Here is a 24,980-nt window from a genome sequence, read left to right as displayed (position 1 = left end):
TTCCCAGATCCAGAAGCGCTTTCCTGCTTTAACTTTTTTTTTTTTTTTTTTTTTCAGGCCCCAGCTGTGTCAATGTGGAAGAAAGTAATTCTGCTTACTTTGGTGAAACAGTGTTGGAGACAAAACAAGAAGTTATTTCCAAATAATTAAATTCAGAGTTCTTCTTAAATTATAAATTGTCCTCTTATTTCTAGTGAGTAATGATTATCTATTTTATTGTTTTTTGGGTTTTTTTGCGGTACGCAGGCCTCTCACTGTTGTGGCCTCTCCCGTTGCAGAGCACAGGCTCCAGACGCGCAGGCTCAGCGGCCATGGCTCACGAGCCCAGCCGCTCCGCGGCATGTGGGATCTTCCCAGACCAGGGCATGAACCCGTGTCCCCTGCATCAGCAGGCGGACTCTCAACCACTGCGCTACCAGGGAAGCCCTGATAATCTATTTTAATGGAAGTGCTGACAAACCAAAAACCATAGAAGTGACCTCTAAGTCCTGCCTAGCCAATTTATTTGCAAAATAAACAAATTCTTACAGTCCAGAATACAAATACCATATCTATTCATAATTTATCCATGTCTTCAGTCTACACAAATGCTACTAATAAAAATATTACACCAATTTGGTATTTCAGAGAATTCTGCTCCTTGCTTCCTATTAAGAAAAATGAAAGACAATCACAATATCAAATTAATTTCTGAAAAAATATTATCCAAATTTTTCATTAAAAAATATAGAAGGTACTTCCCTGGTGGTCCAGTGGTTAAGACTCCGCGCTCCCAGTGCGGGGGGCCCCGGATTCGATCCCTGGTCAGGGAACTGGATCCCGCATGCATGCTGCAACTAAAAGGTCCTATGAGCCGCAACTAAGACCCAGGGTAGCCAAATAAATGAAGACAGCACCGTAAACTAAATAAAACTTCCATTTCTTATAGTAGTCTAAATCTCATAAAAGCGCTTTTCCTAGAATTGATAACAGCAAAGTACTGCCTATAACTACTTACAATTTAATAACTCTTTTTATAATTTCATAAAAGCATATCTTCCTAGACAATTCTCTGGACGCCTTTAGAAACTTTATATTCATTGACTCTCTAATGTTATATTTGTTCTTTTCCCTACTGAAAAGACCTCACTTGGCAAAAATTCATGAGTAACTCAAAAGATAAGAACTCTAGGACATCATGAAGACACAGCACTGCAAAAACCTTCTACATTCTTAGGCTCTTTATAGTAAAGTTACCAGTAGTTGCGAACAGTAGTTGGTATTCTTAGATATTACTTAAGTGTGATGAATACTATTTGCCTTTTGGGGGTGTTTAGGTCATGTGCCAAGAATCATATATTCCCTAAACTTAACATGTATCTGGAGGGCATCACTTCCTCAAGATTTCCAAACTAACTCAGAATGACAGCACCTAGTTTTTGCCTCCTCGAATTCACTTCTTTGATCCTCCAATGATGCTTTTAAAAACACCTATGTTTCCTCTTGCACAGTATAGACATGTCTGGTGATCTAGGTGAACAAAGTCAGGGTTTCACCTTGTCAAAGTAAAAAGAGCTGTGCAGAGGTGAAAATTTGTAACAGCGAGGAAGATTTTTTTTTTTTTTTTCGGTACGCGGGCCTCTCAGTGTTGTGGCCTCTCCCGTTGCGGAGCACAGGCTCCAGACGCGCAGGCCCAGCGGCCATGGCTCACGGGCCCAGCCGCTCTGCGGCATGTGGGATCTTCCCAGACCAGGGCATGAACCCGTGTCCCCTGCATCGGCAGGCGGACTCCCAACCACTGCACCACCAGGGAAGCCCACGAGGAAGATTTTGGAAAGGGCAGAAGTAGAGCAAAATTTACTGATATAGTGTCCAGTGATGAGAGTTATATTAGCTCATTTAATTAAAATACCAAAATGGGATTTAATAAAGCATGTATATTTGGGAAATAATATACTCATCATAAAATTCAGAGTGGGGAAAAAAAGAGGTATATGAGAAAATCCATTTATAATCCAAAAACTTTGGCCTGAAAATGTCAAGAACATATCAGATTTTCTGAAGGAGTGGCTATATTTTACATCTTGGGACCCATGCTGCCAGACCCCACACACCTACTTCTGGATCCAGAATAACCTTTTAAGCTTTTCTTCTACCTACTCTTGTCAAAGTCTAGTTTCTCTTGCTCATCAATCTGTTATAGCTGTTTGTCAACTAGGTACCCCTTTTCTCTCTGTCATCTTCTGAGACAAGACTCATGATCACCAGGGAAAGGGGGTCAGAAAAGGAAGTAATCAGAGAATATTGCCACACGACCTAAGCCAGTTACTTCCTGAACTTTTTCGAACTAGAGCAGGCAGGAAAGACTCCTTTCTCTTTGGTCAAGATCCTGGGAAAAGGTAAGTTTACAACTGCCCACAGCCACAGAGTTTAGCCTCTAGGAAATGCAGTAGGAGAAAATAAAAGCAAAATCCAGAAAGAAACAGAGAAATGCAGATAACCAGGGTAGATTAAGCCCCTGACTACATACCTACACTTTCCTTAAGTTAAATATAGTTTTTAATTAATATAGATTGATTTTCTCCTACATCAATTTTTTCTCAACTGGGTCATTCCATTAAAAAACACACTTTTATATATTTTCACCTTTTAAAAAATAAAAAAAAACTGCCTTCATATCATATTTATCTTCAGGTTATCACAGCCCCACTTCTCTTCTCCTTTTGAAAAGTCAACAATATATTTACTGTCTGCACTTCCTCTTTTATCCACTCCGATCCGACGTTCACTTCCACCACTACAGTGCAACTGCTTTGTCGAGATCACCAGCAACCTCAGCCTCTACTTTGCCGATCCAATGGTGGGTCTCTGTCGTGAGCTTACTCAAACTTCTGGAGCATCTGACACTGACTATGCCTTCTTTCTTAAAATATTTCCTTCATATACTTCAGCACTCTAGATTCTCCCGGTTCCCCTCATACCTCACTGGTCACGTCTTCTCTTTCTTCTTTCCAGGATCCTTCTCTCAGCATTCAGTCCTTCATTTCTTTGCATCGTGATCTCCATGTTTTTCAACGTTTTGTTTTTTTTTTTCCCATTATTGATCAGGCCCAACTGAGCCTGTTTCAACTTCTTTTTCCCCTAATTGCCTCCATCTCCAAGAAATTTTAATACCACAGATAATACATAAAACCTAGGCACCGTCCTTAATTCCTGTCCCCACCCCGATCAACTTCCTAAATCTAATCCAACAGCAAATCCTGCCAGCTATTCCTTCAAACTATATCTCAAATCAGACCTCTCTGCTACCTCCCTCTACCAGCTCACCACAAGACCCTCAACAGGCCTTTTGCTTCTACTCCTGCCTCTTTTCTGCAGAGTCTAATATCCACGCAGTAACTACATAATCTTTTCAAAAGATAGACCACACATCCTTACTTAGCTCGAAACTCTTAAATGGAGCTAGACTTCCAGTAAGTATACTGACATTATACCTAAAATAAATCCCACATTCTTTATTAGGCCCTTCAAGGCCTTATGAGATCTGGCCCCTGTCTATCCCAGTGATCTTGCTTGTCTCCTACCACTCTCCCCATTCCTAATGACCATGTAGCTACACCAGACTTCTATAGTCCCCTAAATACTTTGAGGTCATTTCAGCCTCAGAGCCTTAGCCTGGCTGATCTCTAAACCTGGAATATACTTCATCCAGACCATCCTGTGACTTACTCTCTCTCCTCACTCAGGTCTATAATCAAATATCACTTCTTTGGGAAGTTCCTCATTGACTACGTTACTTAAATAGCCCCCACCCTACCTAGTCACCGACCATGTATTACCCTGCTTTACTTGTATCATATCACTAATCTGTTCCAGCAGTCCTGTGTGTATATATGTACACACACACACACACGCAGACTTGTTCATTATCTGTCTTCCTAAAAGAGTTCTAACTTCATGAAGGTAGGATATCTATTTTGCTCAATGCTCTAACCCCAAAACCCAGAATAATGCCAGTGAGTCACTTGCAATTAATAAAATCATTGATGACAGAGTATCCTTGCAACAAATATCCCATTACTTGAAGTAATTTGAGTCTCTCTCTTTAACTTCTGCCACTACAAAAAGACTTATTAAGACATACAAACTGCTCAAACTTTAAAATAAAGCTCTGTAGTAAAAAAAAAAAAAAAAAAAAAAAAGAAGACATAGTATACTGTAATTTCAAGCCAATCAACAAAGCATGTTGAACAATCAGTTATGCACAGTAACTTATTAAGTGTTTAGTTTTGTGATAAATTCAGCCTCCAGTACTTAATATAGTGCAGGTTCCATTAGAAACTAGAGTGATTACTTTTGGGGCATTACTGAAGAACACTCAAAGAGTCTAGACACAGTCCTAAAACATATATCCACTAACTTAAAACTTAAGCTTCCCTTTTTTTTCAAAAGCTTCCAATAACACATCTAAAAGAGAATGCAGTGTAAAGTCATGGTCAGATTCATGCAATTGAGCATGCTCATTAAAAACAGATGAGAGAAATTTAAACAACTACCAAAGCAGATCAATCTTCAACTATCTCACACTGCAATCTGGGATATGCTTACCTTTGCTAAGGTCACAGGCTCTGGATCAGTGGGTATGCAGCTAGCACACAGAAACCTATTATTATTCATTGTAGTAGAGCTGTAGCACTATCATTAAAATTCTGCCACAAAATACTTGGTACTGGTCAAAACATGGAAAATAAGGATGTTAGAATTCTATATTCTTACAATATATAATTCAGAAACCAAATAAGCATATGTAAAGGGTAAAGAATTTCTTGGGCCTCCCCTTTCTAATTACTCACCCTCCCATTTCCCCTTTTCCTAGGTCACCTCTATCCCCTTCCAAAAAGTTCAAGGCAAAGAACTGTCACTCAAGTTCTTCACGAGAAGTAAATTCTGCGAAGGATTTGAAAATGGCTAGTGATAGTGCCATCTAGCAATGAAGAATTATTCTGTCAACTAGTTTCTTGCCTGCCTTAGCTTAAATTCATTTTTTATTAACCTAACAATATCTTTTCAATCCATAACCAACATAATTATCCATAAAGAAAATAAATACTGACATTTATTACATTAAGATGTAATAAGATGTAATCCCAACTTCCAACTCTTATACATAGTGGTAGTACTTTTTGAACAAAATCCTTGCTGAAATGAAAATTTTTTTAAATGTTCAACTTTTTAAAATGTCAGTAGAGTACTTCCCTTTTTCTTTAAGCATAATCAGATCTACCAGTTCTTAAGAAAACCCTTTACTTGATCATACTACCTGTTTGTAACTACCATTCAATTTCCTCCATTTTCTTGCCTACCCCTTAAATAGGGGGTTACCCATATATCTACTTCCTATCTACTCATTCTCTCAAATCATTTTTTATTGTGGCAAAATACACATAACATAAAATTTACCATCTTAACCATTTTTAAGTGTATAGTTCAATGGTATTAAGTATTCATATTGTGTAACCATCACCACCATCCAACTCTACAACTCTCTTCATCTTGCAAAATGGGCACTCTGTACCAATTAACCAATAACTCCCCATTCCCCTCCCCCTAGCCCCCGGCAACCACTATTCTACTGTCTCTATGATTTTGACTACTCTAGGTATCTCATATAAGCAGAATCATACTGTATTTGCCTTTTTGTGACTGACTTATTTCACTTAGCATAATGTCTTCAAGGTTCATCCATGTCATAACATATGTCAGAATTTCCTTACTTTTTAAGACTGAATAATACTCCACTGTATACCACGTTTTGTTTATCCATTTATTTGTTGATGGACATGTGGGTTGCTTCCACTTAAATCTTTTTTAAGATTTATTCCGTGTGTATATGTGAGTCAATTCCCCATACCAATGTTTAAAGTGATATCCTGTAGGTCAATGATTTTCTTCTTGTCATATCTAATGGCTTTTTTCCAATACATTGTATTTCTCTATTTAGCACTACTGGCCACTTTTCATCTCTCCTCTCTCTATCCTCCAGTGAGAGAGACAGAGAGAGAGAAGAAATGACTTACAAAGATTCATATAATATAAAGAGAATTAAACATGAAGGATGTTAATGGACCAGAGAAATAAAATCAAACTAAAAGCATGCACAAAATATAAATGAGGTCCTTAATAAAAGCTACAAAAAGTAGACAAAGAAGGAAATAAAATCAGTCACAAATCATCCCCTGAGGAATACAACTATTCTTATTACAGAGAACTAAAAAAAGATTCTTCATGAGGGCTCTCAGCAGATACTTTGCAATATGGTGGACTACGCCCTCAACTATACAACCATCCGTCACTTCCTGAAAACTCTCCTCTACAGACTTGCAAGAAAGTGCACCTCCCTGATTCACCTCCCATGTCTCTCATGGCCATTATTTATTTCATTAGCTAATCCTTTGCTTTTGTCTTATTAGCAGTATTCCCAAGGGGCTATTCTCTTTCCTTTTCCTTCTCTTAGTGAACTCTTAATTCATATAACTCTAACTATGTTACCTTTATATGAGGGAATCACAACTCTATATTGTTATTTCTGTTTTAGAACATAGCCTTTAAGCAGCCATAAGCTCCTAGTGATAAACACCTGTTTTATACTTTTTTTTTTTTTAGCTATTACCTGGTAAGGAAAGAAAATTGATGATGGAAATAGAAACTTAATTTCCTTCAATGCAACTGACATTTGCTGTTTCATTTTGTTAGACTGATCTAGACTCTTAGTTTTAAACTAATAACTTAAGTAAGCAGCTGATTTTAAACACTTTGAATCAAAAGTATCTAAATGTCCACCATTTTCAACACCTCGGAAGAACTCACACTGATGCAAAGCTAAAGAGAAACAGAAGACTGGCCAAATGTCAGAGGAATGCTTATTAAGGACCTCTTATTTAAGAGCACCTTAACCAGATGAGAAAGTTAGACAATAAACATTATTTGTACTTTGTACCCTATCTGAATACATAACCATCCACAGAGTGAAAAGATTTTTAAGACATAATATAAACGCTATGTGATTTATACTATGTTTTAATCATACATTCCCTCTGAGACATATTTATATATGTAATATAACAGATTATATGTATACATATGTTTCAGAATTATAGAAATGAATTTTTAGAAATACGTCATATTCAAATCGAAATGGTTATCTAGTATCTGTGAAATCTTTATTTTCATTGTAATTTGCATTATTTCTATTACAGTTGCTTCTAAATTGCTAAGTAATATTCAGTGGAACTGAAAAAAAGACCCAAGTAAGCATAAAATTTGTTTGAGAAAAGATTTTTGTAAAACTGACCATCTTTGAAGAGGAAAATATTATTACCAACGAACAAGTTCTTCATCCAAAAGAGCAGGAACAAAATATTTGTTCCACCTAAAGCAGAATTTGATATAGTGAATCTCCCGCAATAACATATATTTTAACAACCAGAACTTGAACCAGAGTTCTCCTACCCACTCCCTTGCCAAACCAAGGATTAGTAAAGCAAAATTTAACACACATCCATGTGGAACTGGTTCCCAGTTGGTGGGGTAAGGGAGGAAAGAACAATAAGATGTTCAAGAAAGCCTATTGTTTTCTAGATAGTCCATCACAGTGAAAAGTGGACAGCCCTCACTTTTACCTTCTGCAGAAGGTTCTGTTACTGTACTCCAAACTTGAGGTATCCCTTGAGTCTGTGAACACAGCAGAGGAGAAATGTAGAATAATTCAGGAATACAGAAAACCATAAGGCAAATTCACAATTTTAGAATAGTACTTCCTTAAATTATAAGAAAAGTGTCATCATATGATGAATATATAAAAGTTGGGTTTTTGTTATTTGAGAAAAAATGAAGGCTCACAATGTATCTAATTCATGTGTCCACACAGAATAGAAATTGTCAAGTTTTCTAAAGCCCAAAGTACAGAGAGATGTAATAGGCAGTCGGTCGCTGCATCCTATTCTGAGAGGTGGTCTCTATTTCAGAACAAAACCAAGAAAGAACTATAAAGGAAGACAGAGCTAGCTATCTCAAAGTCAAGTATCTTCTATAGATTAAAAAGTCATAATTAATCCCAGAAAATCAGTACATGCAATGACCCTAAGTCTCCAAAAGTCAAGTATCCTGAAGTAAAACAGGAAGAGTGCCAACAATAAAAGAGAAGGAGAAAGAGAGAGAAATGAAGACAACTAAACTAATAAAAACCAAAACAGTCCTGACGAAGAGATCTGAAATTAAGGGTACAGAAAGACTGAAATACTAACATAGAATAAGATTAAGAAAGATTAGCAATTTATTGCGAGTGCTCTGAATTCATTTGGATAATTATATAATACAAAGAAAGCTATCTGATTAAAAGGAATAAAAACATACTTTATACAAAGTACAAAAATCAATCCTGATTAATATAAAGCAGTGTTTGCAAAATGATCAATTTACCAACTGATCAAGTAATACTTATGCTACTGTTATAGAAAAAAACCCATGTTAATACACTTAAATGTTGGTTGATAGAATAAATGAACAATACGTTCATGTCGACTACTCTCTACATAAAAGAAACTTTGACAACAAAAGACTTTTGTTAGTGGTGCAAATAATGACATCTGTCATTCTGAAACCAGGCTCTACCTCAAGGACAGGCCTTCCCTTGTATAAACCACTTTCTGTGGACAATGAAAACCCAGCACCTCTATAGATGGCCAACAACGGCTTCTCCTAGAACTAAAAGTATTGTATAAAAGTTGAAAACTGTTAAACATCTGGGCTAATAAAACAGCATAAGCATTTGAAGCATATTAAGTGCCTTGTGTTTTTAAAATGTGCTATATTAATTACAAATATCCTGAAAGCTATTAATCCAGTAGAGTCCTTCCCAGGGAAGGGTGACAAAAGGTGAAAAAAGTAAATGTCCCTTTATACACAACTAACTCCTCTGGCCTTACCTGACTTCTGCAGGCAGACTAACATACTTCTTTTTTTATTAACCCACAGTGCCTACTACCTATCTTGATTACAGATAGTATCACATCCTTTAATTACTTGTCAACAGAACTTTCTCCAATGATAGGCTACAGTCAGGTGGAGGACAGAAAACATATTCTTCAGCTGTGTATCTTCAGTATCTGTGTATTTTCATTCTTCCCACTCAAATCCACATTACATTAAACCCACAGCTGATTTTCCTGCCTATAGTGAATTCATCATCCTATAACTCTTCCATATTATATGACTTTCTAAAACAAGAAGCTGTAATATCTCCTAATATTTAGTGCAAGGATGATAAAAATGTTAAAATACACTACACCACCTCCCACATACGTAGTAAATATTGCCAACCAGTAATTTCTACAGTAATATCCTTCTTTGCTATTGAGACCAGGCACAGATCAAGCATCCTTAATACAGTCCTCCAGGCAATCACTATCATTTGGTAAGCACTGGTGTATCAGTGGAATCTTACTTGTCATTCTTAAAGCAGTTCATCAGACTTAAACATCAAGGCTCACTAGTCTGGTCTCCCTGTCTAACTAACCCTATTTTCTACTATTTCCCAACTCAGAAATATTAGTCTCCAACATCCCCACCATGTGCCACCTTCACACCTGCCTTACAAAAATAGTAACAACAGACAGTCATTGAGCACTTGCTATGTAGTAGGCACTAGTCTAAGCACTTTACATGTACAAATTCATGTCATCCTCAACACTTTGATGTAATAGATAACCTTTACCCCTAACAGATGACAAAACCAAGACACAGAAAGGTTAAGCACTACATGTTAATAGCAAAAGACAAATATTAAAACAATGATTTATTCTTGTGTCGTACACTAAAAAATTACATTTCTGGGCTTCCCTGGTGGCGCAGTGGTTGAGAGTCCGCCTGCCGATGCAGGGGACACGGGTTCGTGCCCCGGTTCGATAAGATCCCACATGCCGCGGAACGGCTGGGCCCGTGAGCCATGGCCGCTGAGCCTGCGCATCCGGAGCCTGTGCTCCGCAACGGGAGAGGCCACAACAGTGAGAGGCCCGTGTACCGCAAAAAACAAAACAAAACAAAAAAAAAACAGTACATTACTTAATCAGTTTTTTAATCTACTATGGTCCCTAGATCTTATACATAACCAATAATTTTCTATCTATATTTTCCTTCATGAGGTAGCTGGCTACTATTTAACTGCTCATTCATTAATTTTAACAAATGATCCAGTTTATCAAAATCTGTCTGAAATCTAATACTAGTTTTTTAAATAGCTTTCATTTGTATTGGACTGTTGCCATGTGCAAATTAACCAAGCATTCTCTACACACACACACAAAAGTACATTCAGGTCATGCTGAAATTTTTCTATATGAGATCAGTATCAATTTTTGAGGAACACAACTTTACTTTTTCCCCACTGACAATATTCCATAAAGATCTCAGGTACGTTTTACCAACCAGAGAATTGCACACTACAATGGTAAGTATGTAGTCTAATATATCTATTCATTTTATTGATGAATATTAAGAGACTGAATCAAAAACCTTACAAAACTTTAAATAGAGCTGAACATTTTAGTTCGTTCAGCATTATTACAAAGGTAAGTAAGTCAACACTTACTTAGTGCCTATCGAGTGTTGCCAGGAATTATGCCAGGCACTTTTACTACACTACTCATTTAAATCACACAAGAATTGCATTTTACATGTGAATTTTTAAATGTGCCAAATGTCTTAATGTTCATAAACAGAAGAGCCAGGATTTAAATTTGTACAGCTTAAAAGTCCACACGTCTCCTTTAGTATGCTACCTACACTTCCATTTCTAGCAAATTTTCAGGTAACTGAAGGAGGAGCTATATGGGGGCTACCATTTATGGTCTACCTCATTATCCCCTTCCAGAACTCCTGGTCAACCCTCACAGCCTACCACAAACACCACCTTCTGTGTATAATCCTATCAGAGAGTTCATTAGTCCTTCCATACCAGAACAACAAAGCTATGAACATGATGTCTGCTCACCATTCCTTCTTCCTTTTAGCTCAATCTGGCCACAGGCTCTTAGAAATGCTGTTGCTCAGTTCTCATCTTTGTGCACATTGCCCTTGTCTCCATAATTTAGCAACTTCAACGCTACCTAATACCTCCTTTTAATAAGTTATCTTTAATTATTTTTTAAGGTAAAGTCCTATATCTACTACAGTATTTACTGATTAGGGATTTAACACGTCTTTTTTACCTGTAGTTTTATTAGTACTGTTAGTGCTCTGATTACAACATTGCACAGGTTTTCAGTAGTCTGCTCCAACCCCGATTTTTCCCATAAATTCTAATTTTTAAGTTCATAATTTTGCAAAGCGTAAGTTTTCCAGGAGTGCATATATTTCATTATGGCAGAAATGCCTGTACTCAAGTATGAACTGAATTACTGAGAATGCAATGCTCATGGGGCACTATACGCTCATTCATTCAATTCATTAGACAAATCTTTACTGAAAATCAAAGTAAATAAGGCACTGTTCCAGGCACTGAAGACACAACAATGACGGGCAAAGTATGACTGTATGTTTGTGTGTGTATGCATGTGTGTGCATATATGTGTGTATGTACCTATATTCATATTCAACTAAACAATCTTAAATTACATATTATTGCATTCTAATCTCTTTATCAACAATTTCCAAACCTTTTCAGAAGAATTACTTTTTGTTTCTCAAGAGAAATCTTAAACAGAAACAGAATATACCAGATAAAAGCAGAACTCTACCCATTTATCCCTGTCCCTGAGATATCTCCAGGAAACCCGGGGCTTGTCAGGCTATGATTTAAAAACCACTGGTCTAACAACAATGCTCTGCCTTTTTACATGAAGCCTGTAATAAATAAAAAGACTATGACATGGTAAAATCAACTGAGAAAAATGACACTGAGAAAATCAATCAGGTCACCGTAAAGCTTCTAGTAGAGGTTTATTTCACTCAACTCCTCTCTCTTCCCTCCCATGCAGCTGTTTTAGTAGGAGCCCTAAGATACTTCCTCCCAAGCCCTAATCCTCTAAGAAGGTTATGTGAGAGACTGGGGTTTGGAGAAAAGGAAGCATAAAGCAGATAATTTAGGCCAACTCTTTGAAGGCTTAGGGGGAAATCGCCTCACCACCATAATGGTAAAATCTTAGGGGGTGGAAATTAAGGTGAAAGCCTAGGAAAAAAGAGACTTAAGAAGCTATTTAACTTGAAAAGACCTTAAGCTGAAAACAAACATACATTCTCATAAATCACAAAAGATCCCACAAAACTCACCAGGGTGGGAAATCAAAATGGGGTTTAAGTACAGAATCCCCTTGAATTTGGGACACAGTAATAAACAAAATAGACAAAGGCCTCCCCCCACCCCGCTTTCTGAGGCTAACATTTTCAGGGGTAGGGGACAGAAGGGAGACAAACATAACAAATAAGTCAATTATATTATAACTTAGAAGCTGATTCCTGACATGGGGTAAAGAAAGTGTGAAGCTAAGTAAGAGGGATCAACAAGGGTGCCAAATGACCAAGAGGGGGGCAGGGGGACATGGTTTGCAATTTGCAATTTTAAATAGAGTGGTCAGGGTAGGCCTCAAGGAGAGAAGAGCCCGAAAAAGAGATAACGAATTAGCCAGGAGGACATCTGCATTCCTGCAGCAAGGATTCCATCTGGGCAGAGCACATTGAGTGAGAGAAATGGAAAAGACAGAAAACGGAAGAGAGGAGGCTGCAGGAGAGGACAGATCATGTAGAGCCTTACAGATCTTTGTAAAGATTTTAACTTTTACTCTGAGCCATTACAGGGTATTGAGCAAATTTGATTTATATCTTAAATAGATTACTCTGCTAAGTGAAGAACAAATTTCAAAAGAGCACAAGTATACAGAAGGAGACCCTCAGGCAGCTACCACAATTATCCAGGAAAGGGATGAGGGCTGAACCAGGGTGGTAGCACAACAGGTGGTGAGAAGTGGTCAAATATTTTTTTTTCCTTCATTCAAACGTAGTTAGTTTTGTGGGCTCCATTCAGCTTACCACAAACTCCAAATCTAGAATATACTAGTGGCAACAGACTCCACTGGATCTCCAAGTCCCTTACTAATATCTACATATTGCTGAGGTATCTCATATAAATAGTCTTACTGAGTTTTTGACCATTCTAGCACTTTCCCCCATGAAACTTATACTCATTTATTTCTATTCCTACCCAAGTTCATATTACTTTAAAATAATATGGGGAAAGGAAATGGAGAGGTTTTTTTTAAGTCTATGTATCTTTCATTAAAGTCAGTGGTATTTTTTTCCTTCTTTCTTTTTCTTCTTCCCGGAGTATTTCATCAGATGCCTCTTTTAGAAAGTGAAAACAAAACCATAAGAACACCGTTTTTTTAAAAAATGTTTATTGAAGTATAGTTGATTTACAATGTTGCGTTAGTTTCACGTGTAGAGCAAAGTGAATCAGTTTTCATATACATATATCCACTCTTTTTTTGGATTCTTTTCCCATATAGGTCATTACAGAGTACTAAGTAGAGTTCCCTGTGCTATACAGTAGGTCCTTATTAGTTATCTATTTTATACATAGTAGTGTGTATATGTCAATCCCAATTTCCCAATTTATCCCTCCCCTCCCAAGCAAACCTTCTTCTATATTAATAATAATACTGAGTTGATGGAACAGTTCCCTGTATTTTCTCATTTCCAAATGTTACCACTGACAGTCTAGTAAACTTTGTTATTTTTTCATAACTCCTACTTGGTAATCTGTCCCACATTCTTTTTAATTTCATTTCACTATTCAAACTGGCAGAGAAAAATATATGCTACAATATAATTGCTTGACTTTGACAAAAGAATAGAAACAGTAGGAAGAAGACATTTTGTTTGACACTGCCACTAAAAAAAGAAAAAGAAAAAAAACTTAACAGACTTTTTTTTTAATGTAGCTTTCTACAATTGGGGATCAAGTTGAGGTTTTAGGCCATACACTTTTCCTGCCCTAAAAAATTACTATCCGTAAGACAGCTTGAGGACTTAAGGGTAGAAAAAGGAATAAAATATAAATTACACAACTGTATCACGCAGTCTTTATCATCAGAAGACTTTGCCTTCTAAAGACTTTAGGAACTGTTCTCCGTAATTAAAAAAAAACTTCGGTGGGGCCTCCTTGGTGGCACAATGGTTAAGAATCCGCCTGCCAATGCAGAGGACACGGGTTTGAGCCCTGGTCTGGGAAGATCCCACATGCCACAGAGCAACTAAGCCGTGCACCACAACTACTGAGCCCACATGCCACAACTACTGAAGTCCGTGCGCCTAGAGCCCGTGCTCCACAACAAGAGAAACCACCACAGTGAGAAGCCCACACACCACAACGAAGAGTAGCCCCTGCTTGCCGCAACTAGAAAAAGCCCACGCACAGCAACGAAGACCCAACACAGCCAAAAATAAATTAATTAAATAAATTTTTAAAAAAATTAAACTTTGGGATCCACATGTTTATTTGACAAACCTTTTATAATAATGCCATTTAACAGATGAAACAATGCTCTACAACTTTAAGCTCTCAGACATGCGTTACCTTATTTATTCTAGTATAAGGTATCAAATTATCTGAAAACAGGCTGACCTTTAATAAATCCTAAGAAAAATTAAAATCATATTTCAAAATAAAAAATGGAACAATTATTTACTAAAATATAAATATCCTCACAGAAATGTTATTTTGATTTGTTTGTAAATCATATGCAATTAGTGAGCTGAGAAAAGCAGCTCAGGGATTCAGATCACTAAAACAGTCTTACCTTCTGATGTTTTCCATCGTTTCCATAAATCCTCAACAGTTATATGCTTGTCTTCTCTGTGCAGATGGCTGTGTTTATTAGTAGCATCTTTATATTTCATATCTTCTCTGATAAACTATAAAAGAGAAAACACTAAGTTAAGTATACTTAAATTCATTATTTTATTCTCTACAAACAGAAGAAAGTAAAATGTGAAATACAGCAGCTGGTAATTTTCTGATCATAACTGGTGCATGTTTGGTATTTTATACTCACATTCTTAAATGTTTATAAAATTTATTTAATGAGATGTCTTCTAATCATAACAACAACAGCAGCAGTAAAAGTACTTATTTAACTCATTATTTATCAGGTCCTATTGCACACTATATAATAAATATGTCATATCTACACACACACACAGTCATTTAACTTCATGACAGTTCTATAAGGAAAGTATTATGTATTGCCATTTTATAGATAAGAAAACCAAGGCCCAAAGAGGTTAAGTAATTTGCCTAAGGTTGAAAAAATAATGAAGGTCAGAGCTGAGATTCCAACCCAAGCAGTTTGGTTACACTCAACAGCATAATGTACGGCCTCAGTTATTATACATTTTTACCAAATACTTAGTGACAGGGGTATTTCAGAACACACTAAATACTAACCTCAATTACTGCATCGTATTTCTGTTCTTCTGCCTTTTAAGTCATTACTTATAGTTGAAAGACATGATTACAGTGTTTAGAACTAAAGTATTCTACAAAACTGAAGTAGATCCTCTATTAATCTTACTTTAAAGTATATACAGAGAGAAAACACTAAAAATTTTCTTTGCTAAAAACCAACCTACTCCGTATTGCTTCATTATATAAAATTCTCCAACTGCCCTTCACTGTCTAGCAAATAAAAAGCTAACTTTTTAAGAATTACATACCATTTCCCAATCTTGTCCCTGACAATCTTTTAGGCTTTAACTCTTGACACTTTCCCCAAATCAACCCAATACTCTAATTATATAAAACTAATAGTTTTTATAAATTATTATGCTTTTTCTACCTCAATATTTCTGATCTTTCTTGCTTTGGTATTGTTTTATTTGGTATCTTTATTAATTTTTTTTTCTGATTCCAAAATTATAAGATCATACAAAAGCTTATTTCAGAAATCCATAATGCAGAAAGTAGAAATCTCTTAGAGCTCCAAACCCTAGAGGCATATTTTTCTGACTTTTATATCCTGACAATGAACATCACCCTCAAACAAAAGACCAAATTTTACTTTTGAGTAGAGCTGTTCTCTACTGAAACTAAAAAAGAAAACTTTAATAGCTGTAGAGAAATATAGAGAAAATCATTTCACTTTTCTAAGCTAAATAACCTTGGGTACCAATGAAGAAACAAAGTTTTAGGAAAAACCACTACTCTGCATGTGGTCAGCAGACTAGTGTCAATCAGCAAACTGACACTGGTGTAGAATATACACAGAAATGAAGAAATTTCAGAATTTAGAAACCTTTATAGCAATTAGACAATGCTTTCAAGGAATCTGACCCCAAGCATGAGGTAAATTTACTTGCCATGTAGGTCCTATCCATAATGAACTGGTAACAAAATATCTGGTTCTTCACCATAGAGGTAATCTGGAAAGCACTAATCTAGAAGGCCCACTTTAGCACTTGTATATTATATTGTTCTAAACAATGCCTTACTCTTTTTTTTCCTAAATGCCCCCCCTTTTTTTTAAAATTTATTTATTTTTGGCTGTGTTGGGTCTTCGCTGCTGTGCGCTGGCTTTCTCTAGTTGCGGCGACCGGGGGTTACTCTTCGCTGCGGTGCACAGGCTTCTCATTTCGGTGGCTTCTCTTGTTGTGAAGCACTGGCTCTAGGCGCACGGGCTTCAGTAGTTGTTGCTCGTGGGCTCTAGAGCACAGGCTCAGCAGTTGTGGCGCACGGGCTTCGCTGCTCCGCAGCATGTGGGATCTTCCTGGACCAGCGCTCGAACCCGTGTCCCCTGCACTGGCAGGCAGATTCTCAACCACTGCGCCACCAGGGAAGCCCCTAAATGTTCTTTTTTAAAGTTATTTTTAAAGGGACCTGCCTCACTGCCTCCACTCCTCCTGTCTATTTCTATTTCCCATTTTCTATTTCCCTATTTCTGCCCATCCCTCTTCCTCTTCTGACTGACATTTTTTGAAACCTGTAGATATACCTGGAAAATATCTGCCACTGAGATGCTCAGAAACTGCCCCTATCTTGGAAGAGATCCAAGAGTTAGAGAGAAATTCTAGAATGAAAAACATGATGATTGACAGAGCAGAGAGGAAGCCTGTCTTGGAAATGGTCCAGTCAGTTGGAACAAATGGCAACTGTTTCATTTATGTGACACATTAAAAAAACAATGTCCTAGGAAATTCTTTTTACCACGTGAACACAAAGAGCCCAGAAGTAGAGTTCTGTGGCTTTAGGATCAACATATTTCAGAAAATAAAGCTAATTACCATATATAAACTAGGTGTGGCTTTCCAGCTACTGAATTACTCTAGAAAGCCTAGAATGAGTGTATAGATATCTATCAAAATATGTGCTTAACAAAATAATTAAGATATAAAAAAGACAATTTAAAAAGCTTATAAAGATATCTATAGTACATCTGCTATAAAAGAACTGACTCCTAAGAAAGTTGAGCGTAAACTGAATAAATACACTGAATTATGTTTTCTCTGGAATTATCATTCAAAAATTAATACATACTTCTGTTTTAAAATATGACCCTCGAGCGCTTCCCTGGTGGCGCAGTGGTTGAGAGTCCGCCTGCCGATGCAGGGGACACGGGTTCGTGCCCCAGTCTGGGAAGATCCCACATGCCGCGGAGCGGCTGGGCCCGTGAGCCATGGCCGCTGAGCCTGCGCGTCCGGAGCCTGTGCTCCGCAACGGGAGAGACCCCAACAGTGAGAGGCCCGCATAGCACAAAAAAAATAAATAAATAAAATAAAATAAAATATAACCCTCAAAATAAAACAAGAGTATATTCATATAACAAAAGTATACTCTATATCTAATATATCGTCAACATTTTGATCATAAAATATGACTAGAAAGCACCATAATTAGAATTACTTTATGTTGACACTGAGTTGGAAAATACTTAAACCAAATACAATACAAACCATTAGCTTCCATTAAACCATTTTCCCAATATCCTACAAAGGAGCAGACAATTCTGACTGCTCACACTTTATAACTTCACAGGAAACTGCAGATTTTAGAAATGGGGGAGGCTAGTAGAGAAATTTTAAAAAGAGTCACCAATAACTGAAAATGCATGAGCAAATTATAAATACTTCTTATTCATTAAAATCTGTGAATTAAGAAATCTGAAAATAGAATCTGAAATCCCATGAAGTAAATCTTCAAATAACGTACAGCAAACAATGTAGAGTTCCTTAGTAAACATATCCAATTATGCAAACCTACTGCAGGAAAGTCTGCACTGACAATACAAATAAAGGAATGCTCAATAAATAAATGACTATTGAATATTCAAAAACATTTACCCAGAGGATTCTTTTATATAAATTCTTCTGGTACCATTAAAGAAATTACATATCCAGTTTAAAGAAGTTACAGTTTTTTTTCTTTTTTACTTTTTATTTTGAAATATTTTCAAAGGTTGCAGAATAAACAAAAAGCTTTTTCCCCCCAGCTGAATCACTTGGGAATAAGTTGCAGGCATGTTGTCCCATTATCACTGAATAATTCAGCATGTTTTCCTATAAACATGATGTCATCCTATATAGTGATGGTATGACCACAAAAATTAGGAAATTAACACTGATACTCTATATTCCCTACTATTTAATCCACAGAACACATTCCATATGTGCAGTTGCCCCAATGATATTCTTTGTAGCAAAAGGATTCAATCTAGGACCATGTGTTAAATTTAGTCCCTTTAGTCTCCTTCAATTGAGAACAGTTCATAAGTCTTTCCTTGACTGTCACAACCTTACAGGAAGTCACCTTTTGAAAGACTGATTTCAGTTCCTTGTGCCTGTAACATATATATTATTTTGCATTTTATATTTGTATTTATATTTTGTATTTGTGCATTATTTTGTTATATTTACTTTTATTGTTTTATTTTTATGCTATTTATTGCATTTGTATTGATATTTGTATTGTGTATTTTTATGATACTGCTTAATAAAATCTGATACATATTAATATAGACATATTTTGGGACTCTATTCAGCCTCTACCTCTTTCCCTGAGAACTACCTACCAACATTAGTGCAGATCCCTGAATGTGTCCCCTCCCTCAACCTATCACCCCCGCCACAGCTATGTGATCAAAGGACAGACACTCGACCCAGAAGAAAATAATCCAGAGCCTGACCAGGATGACAAAATTCTATCTCAAAATTCTGATCTACAAATCAGATCATGAAAAGCTGCGTCACTTGGCCAAGGTTCTGGATTTTTAAGGTAGTAAAGACACTTGTGTTGAAGGTACCATTTTATGAGCAGTCAAGGTGGGCCAGGTGGTGAGGAGAATGGAGGAAGCCAATATGCAGAGAGAGAAAATAATAAAAGAGATAGGAGTGAGCACACAGAAAGATACAGCAACAGAACTGCCTCGGTTCCCAATGACTTTCCAGTCTCAGTTACTCCGGAGGCCTGGGCTATACAATTCTTGTCCTGATTGCCATGATGTAACAATGATAAATCTGTCTTTCCTCTGTTATTCTTAAATACACAATTTTAAGACCTCAAAACCCAGGAGAGGTGATTTATCATCACAGTTAAGCACTCAGACTCTGGAAGCGACAGACTGTATTCAAAATCTGACTTCACTACTTACGTTCTCTCTAGCCTCATATTTCTCCTCTGTACAGTGAGGAAAATAAAATTGCCCATTACATATGGTTATGAAAAAGGTTAAATTAAAAATGCGTTCATAGTGCACAGAAGTATTAGACAATAAAAATGTTTCTAACCAAAGTAATTGGTTTTTATATATCAATGTTATTACTGCTGAAGTTTAAAGCCTAAATAAATGAGTTTCACCCCAACTATACTGGTAGGTTTAATACACATTTTGGGGAACTTAGACATTTATGAAGAAAAGATTGTGCAATACTCTTAAAGTACCATTTCACATATTCTGAAACAAAATACGTAACACAGAGATGGAGAGGAAAACCAGTCTTTTCACTGACAATGTAAGCAGAGACTTTCCCAAAGGACACCTGTCATCAAAACAACACCTATCATCCAAGGTCTGACACGTGAGTCAGTCAAAGCAGATGCGTTCCTTGAAAACAATTCCAGGGTCTTCCTGTCTTGAAAATAATACTAAAATAGCTTAGCATAATGCTTCAGAGGGGAAAGAATGCATAACAAGAAAGGTAACTACTGTTAATCTCAACTTTTAAAAATGAAAAAGCTAAGGCAATGAGAGGGTTAACAATTTATTCTATTTTGTATATAGCTATTTAGAAGACCTAATAGTGAAAGTAAATTCTAAATAATTCTAAAACGTAAGTTCTTCACCATCATCCTAACCTGGATATTCTGTAAAAATTCACTGATTCCCAAACTCTCAGAAATGATAACATTAACAATTAAGCATGAGCTGCCTATGTTTCTCTCTTCATCCCAAAATTGTTAAAACAAACAGCACAGTGACTGAGAGCACAGACTCAGTCTCCAGACCACACAGATATCCCAAATCTACTATTTGTCAAATGACCTTAAGTAAGTTACTTTATGCTCTGTGCTCCTGTTTTCTCATCAGCAAAATGGTAATAAAAGTCATACGTCAAAGGGTTGTGAAAATTAATTTATTTCATATGATGTGTAAAGAACAGTGCCCGGTATATAGTAAACACTCAAAAGTGTGAGCTACTTCTAGTATACTAACACATTCCTTGTTTTAATAACCTTGATCTTATCATCTAAGATGGATGATGACAAAAACACAAGAGAACACAGGCAAACTGGTATATGTTTTCATGAAAGTTAAGAATGAAAAAAAACAGTATAATTATTTAACATCTGAAAAAATTTTCTTCAGATCCTAAATTCAAACATCTAAATTATATGCTAATGAAAAATTCAGGCTGATTTGGATAGTTTCTCCATTTTAATACAAGCATAACTTTACATTTCTGCTCCACCTCCCACCAGGGTAACTCCTTGTAGTGTTGCCATAGTACCATTTGAGCCCTTAATCCCATTCCCTGAGCTTCCAACATCAAAAAACCACCAGTCAATCCCCAGTTTACCTGAAATAATAAATCCAATGATGACCTCCTTAGGATCCTGTTCTCTGAACAGCTCAGGGTTCAACTGGTTCCACAATTACTGTCAACACCATTTAAGCTAGACCATAGCCTTTTTTAAGCTAATTGTAGAACTTAACCATTATTTATGACACTGGTGCAATTGATGGACCAGTTAATAGACAGAGAGATGACCCATGGTCAGAGTCAAACAACTAATTTACAAAGAAACTTGTAAAACACAATGTTTTTATCAACTGAAGTCGGCCTGCCATTTGTTTTACAGAAACCAATGCATGACCTATATCATGGTTATTCTTCAAGATTATTATTGATCATAACCCAAAAATCTCTAACAAAATTACCCATGATTCCATCAGTCTGCCTACTAGTTTAAAAAAGGAAAATAGCACTGTACTGTCATTAAAAAGAACACAAAAGAGTCAAAATGACTTACCTTCTGTGTTCTCATTTGGAAAATAAAAGGTAAAAGATATCTCACAAAGTTATAACGATAAAAAAGAGAGCACAGCTTTACAAATATATGGTGAAAATATATACTAGAGTTAAAACAGGTAGGTACTGTGCCAACTAGAGATAGACCAAAGTCAAGTTTTGGCCTTAGTTTCCTCTGACAAAACCTACCATTAGGATTTGGTCTCAGATTCCAGAGCTCTGAACACCCATATACCTACATACATGTCTTTCTGCTATCCATGAATTTGTGTGTGATCAATACTCGTAAGATCACATAAATTAAAGTTATATCCAATCAGCATAACATCAGTAATATATATAAAGTAAGTCACTCAAATTTAACACAAATATGTGAATTTCACTTTAAGTAGTGATAAGCATTCAAGACATAACAAACAAAAAATCTCCTTCTGTTTTTTTTGGTGAAAATTTAGTAAGTCAGAACTTACATTTCCAGCCACAGATGAAATCATAGAGACCAGATGTACCATCCTCCCCCAAAACAACTGAAAACCCATACAAAATGTAAGGAACACCAGCTTTCAAGACATTGAACACTAGGCAACAAATTACAGTGATCTCTGAGAGACAAGAAACAAACAAAGTATGCCCTATGGCTGCCCTAAATTAGTTCCTGGAGAGAACTTCCAGAACAAGGTGCAGGAAGAGAGAACCCAGGCAGAGACTGGCAGTCCTGAGTTGAAGAGATGGAACTGAAAGGCTGAGGAGACTAAGGGAGGGTAGAGAATACAGGACTAAGTACCAGAGAAGAGTAAAGCTGCACAGAGGGAGAAGCCTGGGTATCTAGAAAGAGTGCCTTGAGTCTTTAGCTGACTACCGATCAGCTCATGCATGCAAGGAAGCTACAGCAAGCCAAAGAAAAAAGACATGCAAAAGAATTAGTGAAAACAATCCCTGAAGATTTCACAGGGCGGGGAATGGTGCTTATAACTACAAGACAGAGTAGAAAACCGTAATTTGTGTGTCACCAGGTAGAATACTAAAAAGGGTTTTGCCTCAGTACTAGGGAATATTAACCTTAGACTAAGCTCCACATTGGTCTTGCTTAAAAAGCTTGTAAGTACCAGCCAAAGGGATTAAACTGTTCCCAAGTAACTTAAACCTGTCCTAGAACAAAGCTTAAGAACATTTATAGGAATAACTACGAATACCCACACCCAACAAGGTAAAATCTACGATGTCTGGCACCCACTGAAAAATTACCAGACATGCAAAGATACAGAAAAATACAACCTCAAATTAGGATAAAAATCAATTAAAACCAGTCCAAAAATGGCACAGATGAGAGAATTAATAAACATATTAAAATAACTACTGCAATTATATTCTAGATATTTAAGTTAGGGTAAATATTAAGCATGTTAATTGAGACATGTTTAAAGTTCTTTTCTAAAGACCCAAATCAAAATTCTAAACATGAAAACTACAATGAATGAGATGAAAAATACACTAAATGAGATTAATGACAGATTAAACATGGCAGACTAATATTAGCAAACTTAAATACAATAAGCATTAGAAACTATCCAGGTACTTTCCTGGTGGCACAGTGGTTAAGAATCAGCCTGCCAATGCAGGGGACACGGGTTCAAGCCCTGGTCCAGGAAGATCCCACACGCCACAGAGCAACAAAGCCCGTGCGCCACAACTACTGAGCCTGCGCTCTAGAGCCAGTGAGACACAACTACTGAGCCCACATGCCACAACTACTGAAGCCCGCATGTCTAGAGCCTGTCCTCTGCAACAAGAGAAGCCACCACGATGAGAAGCCTGCACACCGTAACAAAGAGTAGCCCCTGCTCGCCACAACGAGAGAAAGCCTGCGCGCAGCAACGAAGACCCAACGCAGCCAAAAAACTCTATTTAAAAAAAAAAAAAACTATCCAAACTGGATAATGAGCCGTGGGTCTACTTCAAGCAGCCTAACACAGGTGTAATTGGAGTCCCTGAGGAACCAAGAAAGAGTGACAAAAAATCTTATTGGAAGAAATGATGGCTATAATTTTTCCAAATTTTATTGAAACTATGAACCCTATAGATTCCATAAGATCAATAAACCTCAAGACAAGAGACACAAACTACACCAATCCACATGACAGTCAAACAGCTTTAAATGAGGGATAAGCAGAGTATCTTAAAAGCATCTAGAAGAGGGGAAAAAAGGCACATTAAGTATAGGGGAAAGAAAAGGAGGACAGCAGACTTTTCATCATATACAATACAACCCAAGGAATACTTCAGCAGCATATTTAAAGTATGGAAAAAAAAACAAACAACTTGTTAACCTACAATTCTTACCTAGCAAAAGCACCTTTCAAAAATGAAGGCAAAATAAAAACTTTTTCATATATACAAACACCAGAAGAGTTTGTTCAGACAAGAAGTCCTGTACCACTAGAAATGTTTTTAAAGCCCTACAAGCAGGGCTTCCCTGGTGGCGCAGTGGTTGAGAGTCCGCCTGCCGACGCAGGGGACACGGGTTCGTGCCCTGGTCTGGGAGGATCCCACATGCCGCGGAGCGGCTGGGCCCGTGGGCCATGGCCGCTGGGCCTGCGCATCTGGAGCCTGTGCTCCGTGACAGGAGAGGCCACAACAGTGAGAGGCCCGTGTACCGCAAAAAAAAAAAACAAGCCCTATAAGCAGAAGAAAGATTGCTGGAAATGTAACTACATGGGAAAAATATATGCAATTTATTGTAAGTCAATTATACCTCAAGCTGGTGGAAAAAAACACAAAGCCTGTACAGGATGTGTAGGAAATGGCACATTCATACATCTGTGGGAGTACAAACTAGCACAACACTTTTGGAGGATAATTTTAGCAAATCAATTAAAATGTTAAATGCTCATTGCTTTTACCTCAGAATTTCCACTTTTCAGAATTTATCCTACAGCAACACTCCCAAAACTATAAAAAAGGTCAAGAACTTTCATTGCAATATCGTTTAACCAACAATAAAAATTTGAGAACACCCAAACTGCCAATAATTAGGAGAATTATTAAACAAATTATGGGACTACCATGGTAAAATTTTAAATAAGGTCTATTTATCCTTAAAAAAAGAGAAGCTTACATTTAATAAATCTGATACTTAATAAAATTATGTTCACTGAGTATGATTACCTTGCATATTTTTTCATGCTGACTAGAAGCTCTGTTACATGCCTAATACATTAAAAAACAAAATTATAACAAATCAATCAGAGCTTCTGATGTACATTTTCATACTATCTGTTAACTCCTATCCTAATGCAGGAAGGTGTTAGCTAGATTCATCAAGGCACTGTCTGATAATTTCCAAGAACAACACAGAATTAAATCAGGCATTCCCAGAGCCTTAATGAGATTAAAATTCTCATATATGTTTACTAACCATCTGTATTTCTTTT

General features: G+C 36.8%; 1 protein-coding gene across 1 annotated transcript in view; it reads right to left on the bottom strand.

The window, feature by feature from the left end:
* Window positions 1-24,980, bottom strand: part of STIM2 (stromal interaction molecule 2) — a 167,361-nt gene that overhangs the window by 47,031 nt on the left and 95,350 nt on the right. The window contains exon 3 of the mRNA XM_022566409.3: window positions 14,829-14,943. Within this exon, the coding sequence (XP_022422117.1) occupies window positions 14,829-14,943 (115 nt within the window). The remainder of the gene's footprint in view (window positions 1-14,828; window positions 14,944-24,980) is intronic.

Source organism: Delphinapterus leucas, chromosome 5 (assembly GCF_059928025.1).
Source record: "Delphinapterus leucas isolate spDelLeu-1000000601 "Yukka" chromosome 5, BTC_Dleu_Yukka2, whole genome shotgun sequence".
Lineage (NCBI taxonomy): Eukaryota > Metazoa > Chordata > Mammalia > Artiodactyla > Monodontidae > Delphinapterus > Delphinapterus leucas.
The sequence above is the reverse complement of the archived record's forward strand: the minus strand, read 5'-3'. Positions and strand labels throughout refer to the sequence as shown.